Source organism: Hylobates moloch, unplaced genomic scaffold (genome assembly GCF_009828535.3).
Source record: "Hylobates moloch isolate HMO894 unplaced genomic scaffold, HMol_V3 SCAFFOLD_11, whole genome shotgun sequence".
Taxonomy (NCBI): domain Eukaryota; kingdom Metazoa; phylum Chordata; class Mammalia; order Primates; family Hylobatidae; genus Hylobates; species Hylobates moloch.
In genome coordinates this window covers 84,646,613-84,665,760 of record NW_026652286.1, presented here as the reverse complement: position 1 = coordinate 84,665,760, position 19,148 = coordinate 84,646,613, and the positions used below count along the sequence as shown (strand labels likewise).

At 40.0% G+C, this 19,148-nt stretch overlaps 1 protein-coding gene across 3 annotated transcripts in view; it reads right to left on the bottom strand.

Moving 5' to 3' along the window:
• The window catches only part of DLAT (dihydrolipoamide S-acetyltransferase), a 37,972-nt gene that overhangs the window by 8,150 nt on the left and 10,674 nt on the right, over nt 1-19,148 (bottom strand). For all 3 annotated transcript variants that reach the window (XM_032167379.2, XM_032167380.2, XM_032167381.2), the window contains exons 6-11: nt 18,943-19,130; nt 17,438-17,591; nt 13,278-13,345; nt 11,549-11,641; nt 10,814-10,921; nt 4,923-5,038 (exon numbers count right to left, since the gene is read on the bottom strand). In XM_032167379.2, coding sequence (XP_032023270.1) covers nt 4,923-5,038; nt 10,814-10,921; nt 11,549-11,641; nt 13,278-13,345; nt 17,438-17,591; nt 18,943-19,130 — 727 coding nt within the window. The remainder of the gene's footprint in view (nt 1-4,922; nt 5,039-10,813; nt 10,922-11,548; nt 11,642-13,277; nt 13,346-17,437; nt 17,592-18,942; nt 19,131-19,148) is intronic.

Below are 19,148 nucleotides of genomic sequence, written 5' to 3'. Positions count from 1 at the left end.
AAGAATGCATGTAAAAGCAAGGAACGGGAAAGCCCAAACAGCATCCTAGAAGGAGAGAACTGAAAGGTATGTTCAGTAACAGTGGCTAACTCAGAATGGCACAAGAAGAGGAGTTTAGAGAGGAGCAATAGTTGAATACAGGCCTTGGCCGGGCGTGGTGGCTCACGCCTGTAATCCCAGCACTTTGGGAGGCCAAGGCAGGCGGATCACGAGGTCAGGAAATCAAGACCATCCTGGCTAACATGGTGAAACCCCATCTCTACTAAAAATACAAAAAAATTAGACGGGCGTGGTGGTGCACACCTGTAGTCCCAGCTACTCAGGAGGCTGAGGCAGGAGAATGGCATGAACCCAGGAGGCGGAGGTTGCAGTGAGCCAAGATTGCGCCACTGCACTCCAGCCTGGGCGACAGAGCGAGACTCTGTCTCCAAAAAAAAAATAGGCCTTGACTGAATTAACGGAAGACTGTCAATGCCTTAAGCAAGCCATTTCTGCCAGGCTCCAGAAAACTCTCCATGAGTCAGTAATATGAATAATGCTGAAAACAGGAAGACTAAAGTCTGTTTAGTGGAATGAATGGTGGCCCTCCAAAAGATAAATCTTTGTCCTAAACCCTGGAACCTATCAATGTGACCTTATTTGGAAAAAGGTCTCTGAAGGTATAATTAGGATCCTGAGATAAGATCATCCTGTATTATCTGAGTGGCCCTAAATCCAATACCAACTGTCCTCTTTTTTTTTTTTTTTTTGAGACGGAGTCTTGCTCTGTCGCCCAGGCTGGAGTGCAGTGGCGCGATCTCGGCTCACTGCAAGCTCCGCCTCCTGGGTTCACGCCATTCTCCTGCCTCAGCCTCTCCAAGTAGCTGGGACTACAGGCGCCCGCCACCACGGCTGGCTAATTTTTTTTTGTATTTTTAGTAGAGACGGGGTTTCACCGTGGTCTCGATCTCCTGACCTCGTGATCCGCCCACCTCGGCCTCCCAAGGTGCTGGGATTACAAGCATGAGCCACCGCGCCCGGCCCCAACTGTCCTCTTAAGAGAAGAGAAAATACAGACACAGAGGAGAACGCCATGTAAAGATGGAAGAAGAGACTGGAGTTATGCAATCACAAACCACTAAATGCCTAGAGCCACCAGAACTGGAAAAGGCAAGGAAGGATTCTTCTCTATAGTCTTTGGAGGGAACTCATTGTCCCTGCTGAAACCCTGATTTCAGACTTGTTTCCCGAACTGTGAGAGAATAAATTTGTTTTAATCCATCAACTCTGTGGTCATTAATAATGGCAGCCCTAGAAAACTATACAGTTTATAAAGAATATTAGATGCCCAGATGTTCCCCAAGAGAAGAACGACCAAGGAAAAGTTAGAACCAAGGTTTGATGAGACTGAGAAATGGTTAAATGGTTTCTGAATCTCCTCTCCTCACTTGTAGAGTTTCAGAAAGAATTCACATATACATAGAAAACTAGCCTTCCCTAAAGTAATTATTAAAATCAATTAGGTTAGCATTCATGGTATCATACGTCCTAGTCATACACAATCATTTTCACAGGCATACAAATATTAACAACGGACACACACACTCTAAAAAAATTAACCAAATATAGATTTATATTTATTTATTATTTTTTGAAACGCAGACTCGCTCTGTTGCTCAGGCTAGAGTGCAGTGGTGCACGCAATACCAGCTCACTGCACCCTCCGCCTCCCAGGTTCAAACAATTCTCCTGCCTCAGCCTCCTGATTAGCTCAGACCGCAGGCACGCACCACCATACCTGGCTAATTTTTTTTTTTTTTTTGTATTTTTAGCAGAGACAGGGTTTCACCATGTTGGCCAGGCTGATCTCAAACTCCTAACCTCAGGCAATCCACCTGCCTTGGCCTCCCAAAGTGCTGGGATTACAGGTGGGAGCCACCATGCACAGCCCCAAATATAGATTTAATCCAAATCTGTGGTATAATAAATTTGGGAGGATGGTGTTATGTGTGTGTATGTAGGAAGAGCATAACAAACCTACCTTTTTTTTTCTCTCTAGTCCCAAGACTGGAGCTAAAGCTAAATATTAATGTTCTTTAACGGGGAGTCAGTCAAGTAAAATAAACGAAAAACTCATAAAAGGCAACAGAAAAATGTTATTTGGAAATCTGCAGGTAAATAAAATACCAGAAGAAACAATAGTTTAAAAGTTGTGTTTAAGGGCCGGGCGTGGTAGCTCACGCCTGTGATCCCAGCACTTTGGGAGGCCAAAGTGGGCGGATCACAAGGTCAGGAGTTCAAGACCAGTCTGGCCAATATGGTGAAACCCCTTATCTACTAAAACTACAAAAAAATTACCTGGGAGTGGTGGCCCATGCCTGTAATCCCAGCTACTCAGGAGGCTGAGGTAGGAGAATTGCTTGAACCCGGGAGGCGGAGGTTGAAGTGAGCCAAGATCATGCCACTGCACTCTAGCCTAGGCGATAGAGAGAGACTCTGTCTCAAAAACAAAAAACAGGCCGGGCGCGGTGGCTCACGCTTGTAATCCCAGCACTTTGGGAGGCCGAGGCGGGCGGATCACGAGGTCAGGAGATCGAGACCATGGTGAAACCCCGTCTCTACTAAAGATACAAAAAAAAAATTAGCCGGGCGTGGTGGCGGGCGCCTGTAGTCCCAGCTACATGGAGAGGCTGAGGCAGGAGAATGGCGTGAACCCGGGAGGCGGAGCTTGCAGTGAGCCGAGATTGCGCCACTGCACTCCAGCCTGGGCAACAGAGCGAGACTCCGTCTCAAAAAAAAAAAAACAAACAAAAAACAAACAAACAAACAAACCAAACAGTTGTGTTTGCCTCCTGGGAACTGACCTCAGATTAAGGGTTAAAAAAAGTCACTCTAAGCCATGGAGCAGTATTCCAACCTAAATTTAATATTTATTAGAAAAAAAATTTTTGGGGGATGGAGTTTTGCTCTCATCACCCAGACTGGACTGCAATGGCACAATCTCGGCTCACTGCAACCTCCGCCTCCTGGGTTCAAGCAATTCTTCCTGCCTCAGCTTCCCAAGTAGCTGAGATTACAGGCGTGCACCACCACGCCCAGCTAACTTTTGTATTTTTAGTAGAGATGGGGTTTCACCATGTTGGCCAGGCTGGTCTCGAACTCCTGACCTCAAGTGATCCACCTGCCTCGGCCTCTCAAAGTGCTGAGATAACAGGTGTGAGCCCAGCCCTAAAATACTAATAAATATTAGTAAGTGTGGTATAATATATACTTGGTCTTTGTCCCCATGGCCAGTTCCTGTCATAGAGCCCCTAAAACCAGAATTTCCTGAGTGATACGAGTATCTTTTGTTATTTATAATGAGCCCCTTATATAATAAGCTCCATGATGGATACTTAGGGTGGGATCCCTAAGTAACCTCGGGATGGGGCCAGTCACTAGAAGGGTCCAAATGACTAGAGGATTAGAGAGTCGGAACTTTTAGCTCTACCCACTGACCTAACGGAAAGGGGAGGGAGATGTAGGCTGGAGATCCTGAAGATCAAGCTCTACGAAGACTTTTTTTTTCCTTTCCTTTTTCTTCCCAGCCCCCTCTATCAAGACTCTTCAACAAGATTTAATAAGCTTCCGGTTGCTGAACTGTGGAAGTGCTGGAAGGGTGGTATGCCCAGAGAGGACATGGAAGCTCTGCACCACCCCACCTCATACCTCGCCCTAGCCATCTCTTCATCTGGTGTTCATCCGTATCCTTTGTAATATCCTTTATAATAAACATAAAGTGTTTCCCCAAGTTCTGTGAATTGTCCTAGCAAGTTAATCAAACCCAAAGAAGAGGTCACAGCAACCAGTTTGTAGCCAGTCAGGTACAAGTATGAGTGGCCTACACTTTTGACTGGCATCTGAAGTGAGGGCAGTCTTGTAGGACTGAGCCCTCAATCTTTGGGATCTGACACTATCTACAGGTAGACAGCACCAGAATTGAATTGAATTGAATTGAATTAGAGGAATTCACTGCAGAATTAATTGCTTGGTTGGTGTGTGCGGAAACCCTCCCCACCCCTGCCTCTACACATCTGGTCACAGAAGTGGTGCTGTAACTGTGTGACAGCAGAGTACAAGGGAAAAAAGTTTGTTTTTTTCCTTTCAGAATAAGAGTAACATAAAAGCATCTACACAGTAGAAAACGAATAGGCTTACGAGTCAGAAGCTTGGTTCTAATCACAGTCCCAACACTAACTTACTAACTCAGGGCAAGTTACTTAACTCACTGAGTCTCAGTTTCTTCATCTAGAAATGGAAGTGAAAGCACTTAAATCATAAGGTGGTCATGAGAATTAAATGAGATAAAAGAGACACACTGAGTACCATACTACTCTATACCATCGTATTATTAACAATTACTAGTTTTAATTTTGCCCCTAAAGTTCAGGAGAACTCATGGGTGAATGAAAATCATCTGTTTAACCCTGCTTTGTGACAGTCATTATCAACTTAATTACACATATTTGTTCACTAATCTCCCTTTGCTGAACTCATACAAAGAATCTATACCCTTTACGAGCTAAATCCAGCAATATCGCAGGCTGGGCACAGTGGCTCACACCTGAAATCCCAGAACTTTGGGAGGCCGAGGCTGTAGAATTGCCTGAGCCCAAGAGTTCAAGACCAGCCTGGACAACAGAGCAAGACCCTATCTCTTTTAAAAAATAAATAAACAACAACAACAACAACAACAAAAACAAGGTTGAAAATTGCAGCCAGTAAGAAAAAAAAGTAAAAAGCAGTAACTCATAAACATTTTTGTGTTGTTTTCAAGTTGTTTGACCTATGTAGTCATCTGCCTCTCTGTATTCCATTTCTCCTTATCCCCTCAACTCCTACTTACACATTAAATAATGCAAGAAAACTACCGATGGATATATATATTCCCCAGTTATACTTACTGTCTTATAACTGTGTCCATCCAAGAAGAATTTGCTTCAGGAACTTTTAAACATGCCAAAGCTGAAGCTTTTATGATGAAGTCATTGACAGAAATTTTGCTTCTCCCTTCTAAAATCTGGAAAGACAAGAACAACTGTAGTTTCTTTTTTTTAAATTTTAATTTTAATTTTAAGTTTCAGGGTACATGTGCAGAATGTACAGGTTTATTATATAGGTAAACATGTGCCATGTTGGTTTGTTGCACCTGTCAACTCATCACCTAGGTATTAGGCCTCACATGCATTAGCTATTTTTCCTAATGCTCTCCCTCCCTGGACAACTGTAGTTTCTAAATTTTCTCACCAAAGAGTAAAACTGTATAATCTTGAGAAAAGGAGGAGGAGAAAGAGAATACACAAATACCCTGAGGTGGAAAGAAAGAAATGAAACCAAACATTGATTCTTTCATCTTTTTAAATGCAGACTCTTACAGCTGTTTTCTGCTAAGCACTGCTTTAGCATATCCCATAAGTTCCAGTACATTATGTCATCATTTTCATTCATCTCAACAATAACAAAATTTGGTTCTTTGAAAAGATCAACCAAATGACAACCACAAGATAAATGTTTAGTTAGACTGACCAAGAAGAGGAGAGAAGACCAGAATTTCTAAAATTAGGAGTAAAATAGGGGACATTACTATCTACCTTACAGAAGTAAAAAGAATTATAGGGAATACTATGAACAACCATACAGACACAAGCTACCAAAATTGAACCAAGGAGAAACGAAAACTCTGAATAGACCTATAACTCACAAAGAGATTTAACTGGTAATTTAAAAACTATCCATGTAGAAAAGCTTAGACCCAAATGGCTTCATCAGTATTCTACCAAACATTAAAGAAGAATTAATATCAATTCCTTGCAAATTCTTTCAAGGAAAAATCAAAGAAGAGCAAGAAACACTTCCCCACACATTCTATAAGACCGGTATTAGCCTGATACCAAAACCAAAGACGACATTAGAAGAAAAAAAAAAAAAACAAACTACACACTAATCTGTTATGAATATAGATGTAAAAATCTTCAACAAAACGCTAGCAAATAAAATCCAGCAATATATAAAAAGGACCATTCACCACGATCAAATGTGATTTATCCCAAGAATGCAAATTTCCATTAACATCTGAAAATCAATTAATGTAATAATTTCCTAATAGAATACAGGACAAAAAGCACATAACCATCTCAACAGACACAGAAAGAGCATTTGATAAAATTCAATACCCCTTTTCATGATCAAAACACTCTTACTAACTAGGAACAGGAGGGAACTTGCTCAACCTGATCTAGGGAAACCTCACAACTATTTAATGATCAAAGACTTATTCTCCCAAAGATCAAGAATAAGACAAGATGTTCACTTCTGCTACATCTATTCAACATTGCCTAGAGGTGCTGCCAGCCAAAGCAATTAGGCAAGAAAGGAAATAAAAGGCATACAGGTCAAAATGGAAAAACTAAAATTATCTCTATTTGCAAATAACATTATCTTGTTTACAGAAAATCCTAAGAAATACACTAAAAAACTGTAAGAACTAATAAATGACTTCAGCAAGTTTGCAGGATACAAGGTCAATATAGATCCCATTTCAGCAGGTATACAAAAAAAAGATCAATATAGAAAAATCAATTGTTATCTCAACTGATTGCTCAGAGTCCGCTATAAATCTAACTCCTTTTCTACTCTTTCCCCCCTTCTCACTAGTATACCTGACTAGTCTTAAAAAAAAAAAAAAATCATACCTTTATATAGTAGCAATGAACAATCTGAAAATGAAATTTAGAAAACAATTCCACTTACAGTAGTATCAAAAAGAATAAAATACCTAGGAATAAGTTTAACAAATGCAAATTTAGAGTGCAAAACTTACACTCTGAAAAACTATTAAAAAATTGTTGAAAGAGACTGAAGAACACCTAACTAAATACAAGGGTATCTACATGTTCATGGATGAAAAGACTATATTCTTCGGATGGCAACACTTGCCAAACTGATCAGCAGATACATCCAATCAATCCTTATCGAAATGTCAACTGGCTTCAATGCAGAAATTTATAAGCTAATCCTAAAATTCACTTAGAATTGCAAGGGACTCAGACAAAACAATCTTGACTCTGGCTAACACAGTGAAACCCCATCTCTATTAAAAATACAAAAAATTAGCCGGGCGTGGTGGTGGGCACCTGGAGTCCCAGCTACTTGGGAGTCTGAGGCAGGAGAATGGCGTGAACCTGGGAGGCGGAGCTGGCAGTGAGCCAAGATCACGCCACTGCACTCTAGCCTGGGCGACAGAGCAAGACTCTGTCTATAAAAAAAATAAAAAATAAAAAAAATAAAAATATTGAGGAAAAAAATAAAGACGACTCACATTTCCTGATTTTACAACTTATTACAAAGCTAAAGTAATCAAGACTGTGGTACTGTCATTAAGGGTATACAGAGATTAATGGAATGGAATTAAGAACCTCGAAATAGGCCAGGTATGGGGGCTCATGGCTGTAATCCCAGCACTTTGGGAGGCCGAGGTGGGTGGATCATTTGAGGTCAGGAGTTCGAGACCAGCCTGGCCAACATGGTGAAATCCTGTCCCTACTAAAAATACAAAAATTAGCCAGGCATGGTGGCTTATCCCTGTAATCCCAGCTACTCGGGAGGCCAAGGGACAAGAATTGCTTGAACCTGGAAGGCGGAGGTTGCAGTGAGCCAAGATCACGCCACCGTACCCTAGTCTGGGCAACAGAGTGAGACTCAGTCTCAAAAACTGGCACACGGTCGGGCGCGGTGGCTCATGCTTGTAATCCCAGCACTTTGGGAGGCCGAGGCGGGCGGATCACGAGGTCAGGAGATCGAGACCACGGTGAAACCAAAAATTAGCCGGGAGGTTTGGGGGGCCTGTAGTCCCAGTATCGAGGGTGGGCACAGAATGGGTGAACCGGAGGAGTTCAGTAAAAAAACTGGCACACAACAAGGATGCTCTCTCTCACCACTCCTATTCAACACAGTATTGGAAGTTCTGGCCAGGGCAATCAGGCAAGAGAAAGAAATGAAGAGTATTCAAATAGAAAAAGAGGAATTCAAATCGTCTGTTTGTAGATGACACAACTGTATAGTTAGAAAACCCCATCATCTCAGTCCAAAATCTCCTTAAGCCGATAAGCAACTTCAGCAAAGTCTCAGGATACAAAATCAGTGTGCAAAAATCACAAGCATTCCTAAACGCCAATAACAGACCAACAGAGAGCCAAATTGTGAGTGAACTCCCATTCACAATTGCTACAAAGAGAACAGAATACCTAGGAATACAACTTACAAGGGATGTGAAGGACCTCTTCAAGGAGAACTACGAACCACTGCTCAAGGAAATGAGAGAGGACACAAAAACAAATGGAAAAACATTCCATGCTCATGCATAGGAAGAATCAATATCGTGAAAATGGACATACTGCCCAAAATAATTTATAAATTCATGCTATCCTCATCAAGCAACCATTGACTTTCTTCACAGGATTAGAAAAAAACTACTTTAAATTTCACATGGGACCAAAAAAGGGCCCATATAGCCAAGACAATCCTAAGCAAAAAGAACAAAGCTGGAGGCACCATGCTACCTGACTTCAAACTATACTACAAGGCTACAGTAACCAAAACAGCATGGTACTGGTACCAAAACAGATATACAGACCAATGGAACAGAACAGAGGCCTCAGACATAATGCCACACATTTACAACCATCTGATTTTTGACAAACCTGACAACAACAAGCAATGGGGAAAGGATTCCCTATTTAATAAACAGTGTTGGGAAAACTGGCCAGCCATATGTAGAAAACTGAAACTGGACCCCTTCCTCACACCTTATACAAAAAATAACTGAAGATGGATTTTTTTTTTTTTTTTTTTTGAGACAGAGTCTCACTGTTGCCCAGGCTGGAGTGCAGTGGCGCGATCTCTGCTCACTGCAGGCTCCGCCCCCCGGGGGTTCACGCCATTCTCCTGCCTCAGCCTCCTGAGTAGCTGGGACTACAGGCACCCGCCACCTCGCCCGGCTAATTTTTTGTATTTTTAGTAGAGACGGGGTTTCACTGTGTTAGCCAGGATGGTCTCGATCTCCTGACCTCATGATCCGCCCGCCTCGGCCTCCCAAAGTGCTGGGATTACAGGCGTGAGCCACCGCGCCTGGCTGCTGAAGATGGATTAAAGACTTAAATGTAAGACCTCAAACCATAAAAACCCTAGAAGAAAACCTAGGCAATACTATTCAAGACATAGACATGGACAAAGACTTCATGACTAAAACACTAAAAGCAATGGCAACAAAAGCCAAAATAGACAAATGGGATCGAATTAAACTAAAGAGCTTCTGCACAGCAAAAGAAACTATCATCAGAGTGAACAGGCAACCTACAGAATGGGAGAAAATTTTTGAAATCTATCCATCTAACAAAGGGCTAATATCCAGAATCTACAAGGAACTTAAACAAATTTACAAGAAAAAAACAAACGACCCCATCAAAAAGTGGGCAAAGGATATGAACAGACACTTCTCAAAAGAAGACATTTATGTGGCCAACAAACGTGAAAAAAAGCTCATCATCACTGGTCATTAAAGAAATGCAAATCAAAACCACAATGAGTTACCATCTCACAGCAGTTAGAATGGTAGAAAGGCAATCATTAAAAAGTCAGGAAACAACAGATGCTGGAATGTGGAGAAACAGGAACGCTTTCAAACTCTTGGTAGGAGTGTAAATTAGTTCAACCCACTGTGGAAGACAGTGTGGTGATTCCTCAAGGATCTAGAACCAGAAATACCATTTGACCCAGAAATCCCATTACTGGGTATAGACCCAAAGGATTATACACCATTCTATTATAAAGACACACGCACACGTATGTTTATTGCGGCACTGTTCCCAATAGCAAAGACTTCGAACCAACCCAAATGCCCATCAATGATAGACTGGATAAAGAAAATGTGGCACATACACACCATGGAGTACTATGCAGCCATAAAAAACGATGAGTTTATGTCCTTTGCAGGGACATGGATTAAGCTGGAAACCATCATTCTCAGCAAACTAACACAGGAACAGAAAACCAAACACCGCATATTCTCACTCATAAGTGGGAGTTGAGCAATGAGAACACATGGACACAGGGAGGGAAACATCACACACCAGGACCTGTAGGGGGGTGGGAGGCTAGGGGAGGGATAGCATTAGGAGAAATACGTAATGTAGATGATGGGTTGATGGGTGCAGCAAACCACCACGGCACTTGTATACCTATGTAACAAACCTGCACGTTCTGCACACGCATCCCAGAACTTAAAGTATAATAAAACAAAACAAAACAAAAAATAACAAGATCTACAAAAAAAAAAAAAATCTGGAAATAAAATTCTCACATATATGATTAATTTTGACAAGGATACCAAGACAATTTGATGGGGAAAGATGGTGCTGGGATGAAAGAATAAATGTCCACATGCAAAACAATGGTTGGATTCCTATCTCACACTATCTACAAAAAATTAACTCAAAATAGAGCGAAGATCTAAATATAAGAACTAGAAGTATAAAACTGTTACAAGGAAACATAAGTATAAATCTTCATGGCCTTAGACTAGGTAATAGTTTCTTAGATATAATACCAAAAGTACAGAAGAAAAAATTGATAAAGTGGACATAACCAATATTTAAAATCTTGTGCTTCAAAGGACAAGATCAAGAAAGTAACCACCAACTGACATATTGTAACAAAATATATGACAAAAATATAAATGTTTGGTGGGGAAAGACAAAATTTTTATAACTTAGAAAGTTGGAATTTTCAGACCTTTTACCTTATTAAGTTCTTTCCGTATCAACAAAACTTCTCCCATATTTACATCAATAGAAAGGTAATAATGAGGTATGGTTTGCTTTGACTGCATTAATCGCTGTGCAATAACCTGAAACCAAAGAGATTTAAAAAATCAATTATCTTGAGTTAAGACCTTAACTAATTCAGGGCTCTATTTGTCTCTTCACCTTACTCTCTGCTAATACTTACCTCAAGCATTATTATAATTGAAAGATGGAGGACTCTGCCATAATATAACATCTCCTAGATTTTTTTTTTTTTGAGATGGAGTCTCGCTATGTTGCCCAGGCTGGAGTGTGGTGGCGCGATCTCGGCTCACCACAACCTCCGCTTCCCGAGTTCAAGCAATTCTCCTGCCTCAGCCTCCTGAGTAGCTGGGACTACAGGCGAGCACCACCATGCCCAGCTAGTTTTTGTATTTTTAGTAGAGATGGGATTTCACTATGGTGGCCAGGCTGGTCTCGAAGTCTGGACCTTGTGATCTGCCCGCTTTGGCCTCCCAAAGGGCTGGGATTACAGGCGTGAGCCACCACACCTGGCCCTTCTAACAGGAACAAAGTGATTCAAGTATTCAGTTGGCCAAAACTTCCCTTAATCATCTAATATTCACAACTTAAAAAGCCTCTGTTAATGTGTTAAAAACTATGGAAGCAACTAAACAACTACAGTAAAGATGCCCCTAATAGCTGATTCCAGATGATGGTAATTCTCTTACCCGACGAATGTTGCTGATTGGGATATCTGTGAAGACACCTGTAGGAACTGGTGCCATTCCAGGACCTGTGGGAGGCACAACAGCTGCTGGAACCTATGGGAGGAAAGAAAAAGCTCTTAGTAACTGTGACTCAATCTTAGCATAAGTACCTGGGAAAGACTGCCAGTGACTATGAGGTTTGTTGTTTTTTTTTTTTTTTTTTTTTTTTTTTGAGACAGGGTCTTGCTCTGTCACCCAGGCTAGAATGCAGTGGCTCAATCATGGTTCACTGCAGCCTCAACCTCCTGGGCTCAAGCAATCCTCCCATCTCAGCCCCTAGAGTAGCTGGGACTACAGGTGCACGCCATCATGCCCAGTTAATTTTTTTGTATTTTTAGTAGAGACAGAAATTAGCCACGTTGCTAATTTCTCAAACGCCTAGGCTCAAGTCATCCACCCACCTTGGCTTCCCAAAGTGCTGGGGTTACAAGCATAAGCCACCATGTCCAGTCTAAAAACTAAGCTTTATAGAATACCTATTTCTGCCCCCAGTGAGCAAAAGAGACTTCTGCTTGTTTTAAGAGTTTTAATTTTTTTACGTAGAATTCTGAAATCATGTTTTAAATGTCATTTTTCTTTGCATCAGAGTACGTTCAATGACCAGTTTATGTCAAAATAATTTTGTTTTTACAAAATTATGTTCAAGAAAAGCAATGGAAGCATTCTTAAGCTGCAAGGAATAATAAATAAATATAAACAAGCTAATCCATTATCCTAAACAATGTTAAAACAAAGGGGGTTGCGAGGCTGGGCACGATGGCTCACTTGAGGCCAGGAGTTCATGACCAGGCTGGCCACCATGGCAAAACCCTGTCTCTACTAAACATACGAAAATTAGCCAGGTGTGGTGGCATGCACCTGTAGTCCCAGCCACCTGGGAGGCTGAGGCACAAGAATCACCTGAATCTAGGAGGCGGAGGTTGCAATGAGCCAAGATCGTGCCACTGAACTCCAGCCTGGGCGACAGAGTGAGACTGTCTCAAAAACAAACAAAAAAACCAAACACCAAAAACAACTCATTCAACTGTACTTTAAAATAGTTTGAAAAAGAAAAAAAGAACAAACCTTTTATTTCAAAGCAAAAACCGATTAACTAGCTTAAAACAATGTGGGATACATGTCAATGTAGTATATCATCTTTGATCTTGTATATAAATGATAGCACATACATATCTAAATACACGTGGCCCTCCATATCCATAAGTTCTGCATCACTGGATGGCCCTCCATATCCGTAAGTTCTACATCACTGGATTCAACCAAAGGCAAATCAAAAATACTCCAGAAAAAAACAAATGGTTGCATCTGTACTGCACAAGTACAGACTTTTTGTCCTTATTATTATTTCCTAAGCAATAAAATATAACAACTATTTACACAGCATTTACCTTGTATTTAATATTATAAGTAATCTAGAGATGATTTAAAGTATTTTAGAGGATGTGGGTAAGTTATATACAAATACTACACTATTTTATATAAGAGACTTAAGCATTTGTGAATTTTGGTATACAAGGGGGCTCCTGGAACCAACCTCTCATGGGTACTGAGGGATGACTGTATTATTAAACCACTGAAATTAGAAGAAAACAGTCTTGGTTGAGCTATTTCATTCATAAATAATGTATGAAATGGTCTAACAGGCTGTAGAGACAAACTGCAAAAAAAGTAAGAGCTACACATAACTCACAGGAGCAGCTTTACTAGGCACAAAAGAGTCGATATCCTTCTTGGTGATTCTACCATCTGGTCCTGTCCCTGTAAGAGACATAAATATCATACATGACGACATACCATTGGTTCCCCAAGGAGATCAACACTGTGATCCTAAACTGCAAGCTCCTAAGGGTTTACTGCCAAAAACATTCTGAAAGGATCACAGCCTTAACCCTACCCCTTAAGGTTCTCCCTACGAATACCAGCTTTTGTCAACTATTAATTTTAATCCACACAGAGTACCACTGTGTGATCTGGAGTGGGTCTTTTCTTTTTAACTACTGCAAATATTCCTTTATGTATTTCTCTTTTAGAGTTTTATCCAAGTTGTACTTAATTTTTTTCATCTTCCTTACTTTTAAATTGGGAAATGCTGGCATAAGGATAATGCTGAGCACAGTTTATATCTCCAAAAGGGAAACTAGCTGCCTCCTCCTGGTTAGCTCCAAAAAACCATTCCTCTGCCGTGACATAGATCTCATTTGGGTTCTGGATTTATGTGACCACAAAGAATTCCTTTTATACAGAATTTACAGGTCTAACAATAATTGTTTTGACAAATCAAGTCAATTTTTTCAACCCAAAATAGCATTAATAACTCTTTACTGCAATTATCTCATCTTTAGAATCATTCATTCCTTATGTGGTCTCTTATGATTCATAGCTTTTTCACAGTAGCCAAGGCTCTAAACTGGCCCATGTTAAAGAAAATGAAGGAAAAAGGTGCAATGTCACACATTAGGAAGGATCTTCAAAGTTCTCTCAGTAGGTTTAATTTTACTTATATTCAATTTCCTCCCTCCTCCCACCTACAGCCTCTTAGGTTTAATTTTGGACCCAAGTAGATAATCTTGACCTTTAATTCTAATGGAGATTCAGAATTTAGTTATTATTATAGAATACCTTTCACAATGGCCCACTTCTAGGAAAAATTTGGTCAAATTGATTCATCTTCCCCCAAGGCAGACTTTAAAAAGGACTCTTGTTGTGTATAGTTCTTCCCAATTCCTTTCCTTCATTACAAAAACTGAGTTGGCTAGGATTGTATTTCTCCTCACTAGGAGCTCTAGAACAGAGGTGGTAGTACCCGTTAGATTTCTCTCCTTTATAAAAGACAGAAACCATAACCTCCCCTTACAACCAGCTATTCCAACTATTCCAACCAAGGCTGATCTACGGCCCCTCAAGAGGAGGAAATCCATAGTACCACCTGCCTTATGCTAAGCTTCAGCCACCCACAAGAATTTCCTGACTTAGGAGTTAGTTGAAACCTTTTAAACCCTTTTCCCTATCTCTCTCGGGCAGCACAACAGGCCATAATAAAGTAATATGGTATAAAGGGAAGAACACCGGACTATGGGTAAAAAAAAAGTAGGGATCTTGTCAAACATAAACTAGATAAATATTTCATCCATTTCCATAGAGCAACCAAAATGATCTTTTAAAAACATAATCATTTTATTTCACTTCCTTGCTTAAATTTCTCAATGGCTTCCTCAAGTACTTTAAATAAAATTCAAACTCTTTACCATAATCTATAAGGTCATTTATGTTCTCATCCCTGTTTTTTTTCCAATCTCATCTCCTACTAGACCCTTTGCTCATTATGCTTCATTAACACTGGCCTCTTTTTTTTTTTCTTTGAGACAGAGTCTTGCTCTGTCGCCCAGGCTGGAGCGCAGTGGCGCTATCTTGGCTCACTGCAAGCTTGGCCTCCCAGGTTCACACCACTCTCCTGCCTCAGCCTCCCGAGTAGCTGGGACCACAGGCGCCCGCCACCATGCCCGGCTAATTTTTTGTATTTTTAATAGAGACAAGGTTTCACCGTGTTAGCCAGGATGGTCTTGATCTCCTGACCCTGTGATCCACCCACCTCGGCCTCCCAAAGTGCTGGGATTACAGGCATGAGCCATTGCGCCCTGCCAACACCGGCCTCTTTTATGTTCCTCAGACATGCTAAACTCTTTCCCATTTCGGACTGTGTACAGCCAGTCTCTCTATCCAAAATGATCTTTCCCCAGTTCTTCACATGGTTGGCTCAAGCTGCCTCCTTCTTATCTTTCAAAACAAATCAAATGTCACCTCATCAAAAAGATCTCCCAACCACCCTGTCTAAAAGTAGTCATGACTGCACGTATATCCATCCACCCTTTCACTCACTAGTATATCACTGAGTTTCTTTCTTTCTCAGCACTTAAATCATCTTATTTAATAACAAAAATATTATTATCATTATAGCTAATACCTAGATATGCTTTCTCTGTACAGGCACTGGTTAACTTATTTAAACCTCATAACCATTAAACCCATTGTTTTTATATACAAAGAAACTGTGACACAAAAGGTCACACAGCTAGTATAAGGAGCTGAGGTTCATACCCAAGCATTCCAGCTACAGAGCTCACACTCTTAACTACTAATGCTATACTCTCTTTCTGTTCATTTAATTCTTTATTGTTAGTCATATAAACAACTGAAACTGAAATCTTATCCAGCTGATGAACAAGTGTCTGATGTGTAGATAGTATTCGATGATATTTATCACCTAACTCTGCCTGCATAGTAAGAACAGTGGGATTTTTTCTTTTTTTTTCTTAACACTCCTCTTAGCTCATACCTAAAGGATTTTCCAGTTATATCTTTAGTAAGGTAACCAGTATTGCTGAATATCTAATAAGTGGTCCTCCTTTGCTTGTCTAAATTCTTTGGATATAATTATTAACCCAGTCCTTTCTCCCTTTAAAAGTTATTCCAACTTACACTGCTGTCCCTGATTTTAATCATGCATACATAAAGAATAGCAATATACTACTGAAATGGCATTAAGATGGAAAATAAAGAGTCTTCCAATATTACAAGAATCTCTGAGGTCCAAAAAATTTACAACATTCTCCTCCTGCGTCTTGGGATTGGCTTGCCTTCTAACTACAAGACAGCAAACTGCAGATAGGGGATAACCACACTGAGTACCCATAACTAGACAACTGGGGAAATAAGCATATTTTTCTTTAGTAATTATGGATGGCAGAGCATCAAAACAGAAGGCAGGATAGGGTAGTGTGAAGAAACAGGCTTTAGAGTTAAACAAATCTAGAGTTAACACTGCAACTTTACTATTTAACAGGAAGAAAGAACGCTGAAGAGTCTGAGAGTCTGTTTTCTTATCCAGAAAATAAGAAATGATAATTCTTACTTCAAGAAGTGTTGTGTACATTAAGTATGGTAAGTTAAATGACTGGTACATAGTACTAGCCATCAAACCAAGTTCCAAGAATAGTAACTTCCCCCCTTTTCCAAATAAGTACCTTAGTTATCCTACACTAAATTTTAGCTTAAGTTTAATTCAAAAAAACTTATCTAAGCATCAGGCAGTAATATCAATATGAATGACAACTAACATGTACTGAGTACTTATATGCTAGATACAGTTCGAAGCACTTCACCTGTTATAGCTCATTTAACTCTCACAATTTATATGATGTACAGTACCTCAGTTTTACAGATAGAAAAGTAATTGACATAAGGACATGCAATTTAAGTAATTCACTGGAAAACATATTACATAGAAAATCATGAAGCCAGGATTAAATGCTAGGTCGTCTGATTCCAGGCCCCATGCTCTTATCACAAGCCTGTATTTCTTCTTTGGGGACAGACAGACAAGTAAGGTGTTTTCCCTTGCCTTCAGGGAGCTCTAGTTCTGTTTTATATGAATTTTATTAAGTCATTCCAAATCACCCCAATTTCAAATTTTATTTTGCTCTGCTTATTGCTACAGTCAACCTAGCACTAACAGAGGTTTCTTATTACACAATCAAGTCCCATAACCAAATTCTGCTGAACAAGTACATATACTTTCACCAAACAAGCAGTTTCCATGAACAGAAGAGGGAAAAAAGGGTATCTAAAGTGTATGGGTAGATTCTAGGCAGAGTAAATAAAGCTCAGTAAAAGTTTCCCTACTCTCTGTGGTGGCAACAAAAGAACTATTTCTCCCTTCTGATGGAATTATTAACGATTGTCCCTACTATCCCAATTATAAGTACGGCTATACATAGTTGTACTTGCAAGTCTTAAGGAGGAAATTCAACTAAATTTTAACTTTATAACTCCATTCCATAGAAACAGATTTACCTTTTACTTGTGTAATATCAATCCCTTTCTCTACTGCCAACTTCTTTGCAAGAGGGCTAACAAACACCCTTCCCTTTGGTCCAGCAGGAGTAGCTGGGCAGGGTGCTGAAGGTGTAGGAGCTAAAGGCTGGGGAGTTGGAGGAACAGCAGCCACCTTTTGAAAAAAAATTACAAATTGTTTTAATTCACCACTTCAAAGACTGGTCTGAAAGATTAAAAGTTTACATCTTATTAATAAATTTAAAACTATTTTAAATATTAATAATTCATTTTTCCAAAGATCATAATGTACTTTTCTCCAGCTTAACCAACATAATGTAGTAATATGAACAGAAAGAACAATATACTTCTATATCAAAGACAGAACAAAGTTACCTTATTCCGTAACAACATGAAGAAGCACAGAATTGAATACTGCCAATCAGCGTATAGTATCCTACAACTTTTCTTCATTTTAATCTCTTACCACTTCTTTATTCGCATTCTTTTACATCACCAACATGATTTTTATTTTTAATTATCCTAACTTCTTTCTTTTTTTTTTTTTTCTTTTTTTTTGAGACAGAGTCTTGCTCTGTCACCCAGGCTGGAGTGCAGTGATGCAATCTCAGCTCACTGCAACCTCCGCCTCCTTGACTTGGGAGGTCAAGGCAGGAGAATTGCTTGAACCCGGGAGGCATAGGCTGCAGTTAGCCAAGATCACGCCACTACACGCCAGCCTGGGCAACGGAGCAAGACTCCAACTCAACAACAACAAAAGAAATACAACAATAGGGCTACTTGCCAGCTTCCCATGAATGTACGGTAGTCAGAAATCAACTTTTCTCTTATAGAAATGTTTACCTAGTTTAAACTCACATGATTCTAGCACCTGCGGAAGCTTCACTGTCAGTGTTATCTCTGGTTGGAGTTAATACAAGTTCAGGTTATAGTTATATAGTGTATAAAGTATCTGGTGATATAATAAATTCTAGGTAAAACAAGTCATGTTGAGGTTCCATTGTATTACAAATATATGCTTGACCTACTATGTCAATAACAAGAGGATTTCAAGTGACAGAGATTATTCAGTATATTTAATAAAAAATGGGCAATGAAGTGAGCTATGATTGCACCACTGCACTCCAGCCTCAGCAACACGGTTAGCCCTTGTCTCTTTAAAAAAAAAAAAAAAAAAAAAAAAAGGGGGGTCGGGCAATGAAGCCTTACTTTCCACAAGCATGATATCTATATCTAAAGCAGAAAGAGAACATGTCACTCAGCTTTGTTCTCAGCAGGACTCTAGACAGCAGGAAGAAAAAAGCTACAAGACCCAAACTATCAACCCTTAGGTGAACAATGCAGTACAACAAACACTATAGGTCTCCACAAATGTTAATAAACTATCTCCCTCCTCGGTCATAGAATCTTGGAGGTGGAAGGAACCTAGGATATCATCTAATCAAAACTCCTTAATTTAGAGATGAACAAGGTAAGTGTTTCCTGAATTCTAGAAGCATACCTACCGGGGCTGGGGTAGGTGGTGGTGCTTGTGGTTTTAAATCTGTTACTTCAGTTGGCCTATAGTCAGCAAATGCTGATATATCTGCCTCTTTTTCTACAATGATACAGAGTGGGGTTCCTAGAGGGACATCTCTTGTGCCTTCAGGGACCAGGATTTTTGCCAGATAACCTTCTTCCTGTACTTCAAAACCTTAAATAGAAAGAAAAA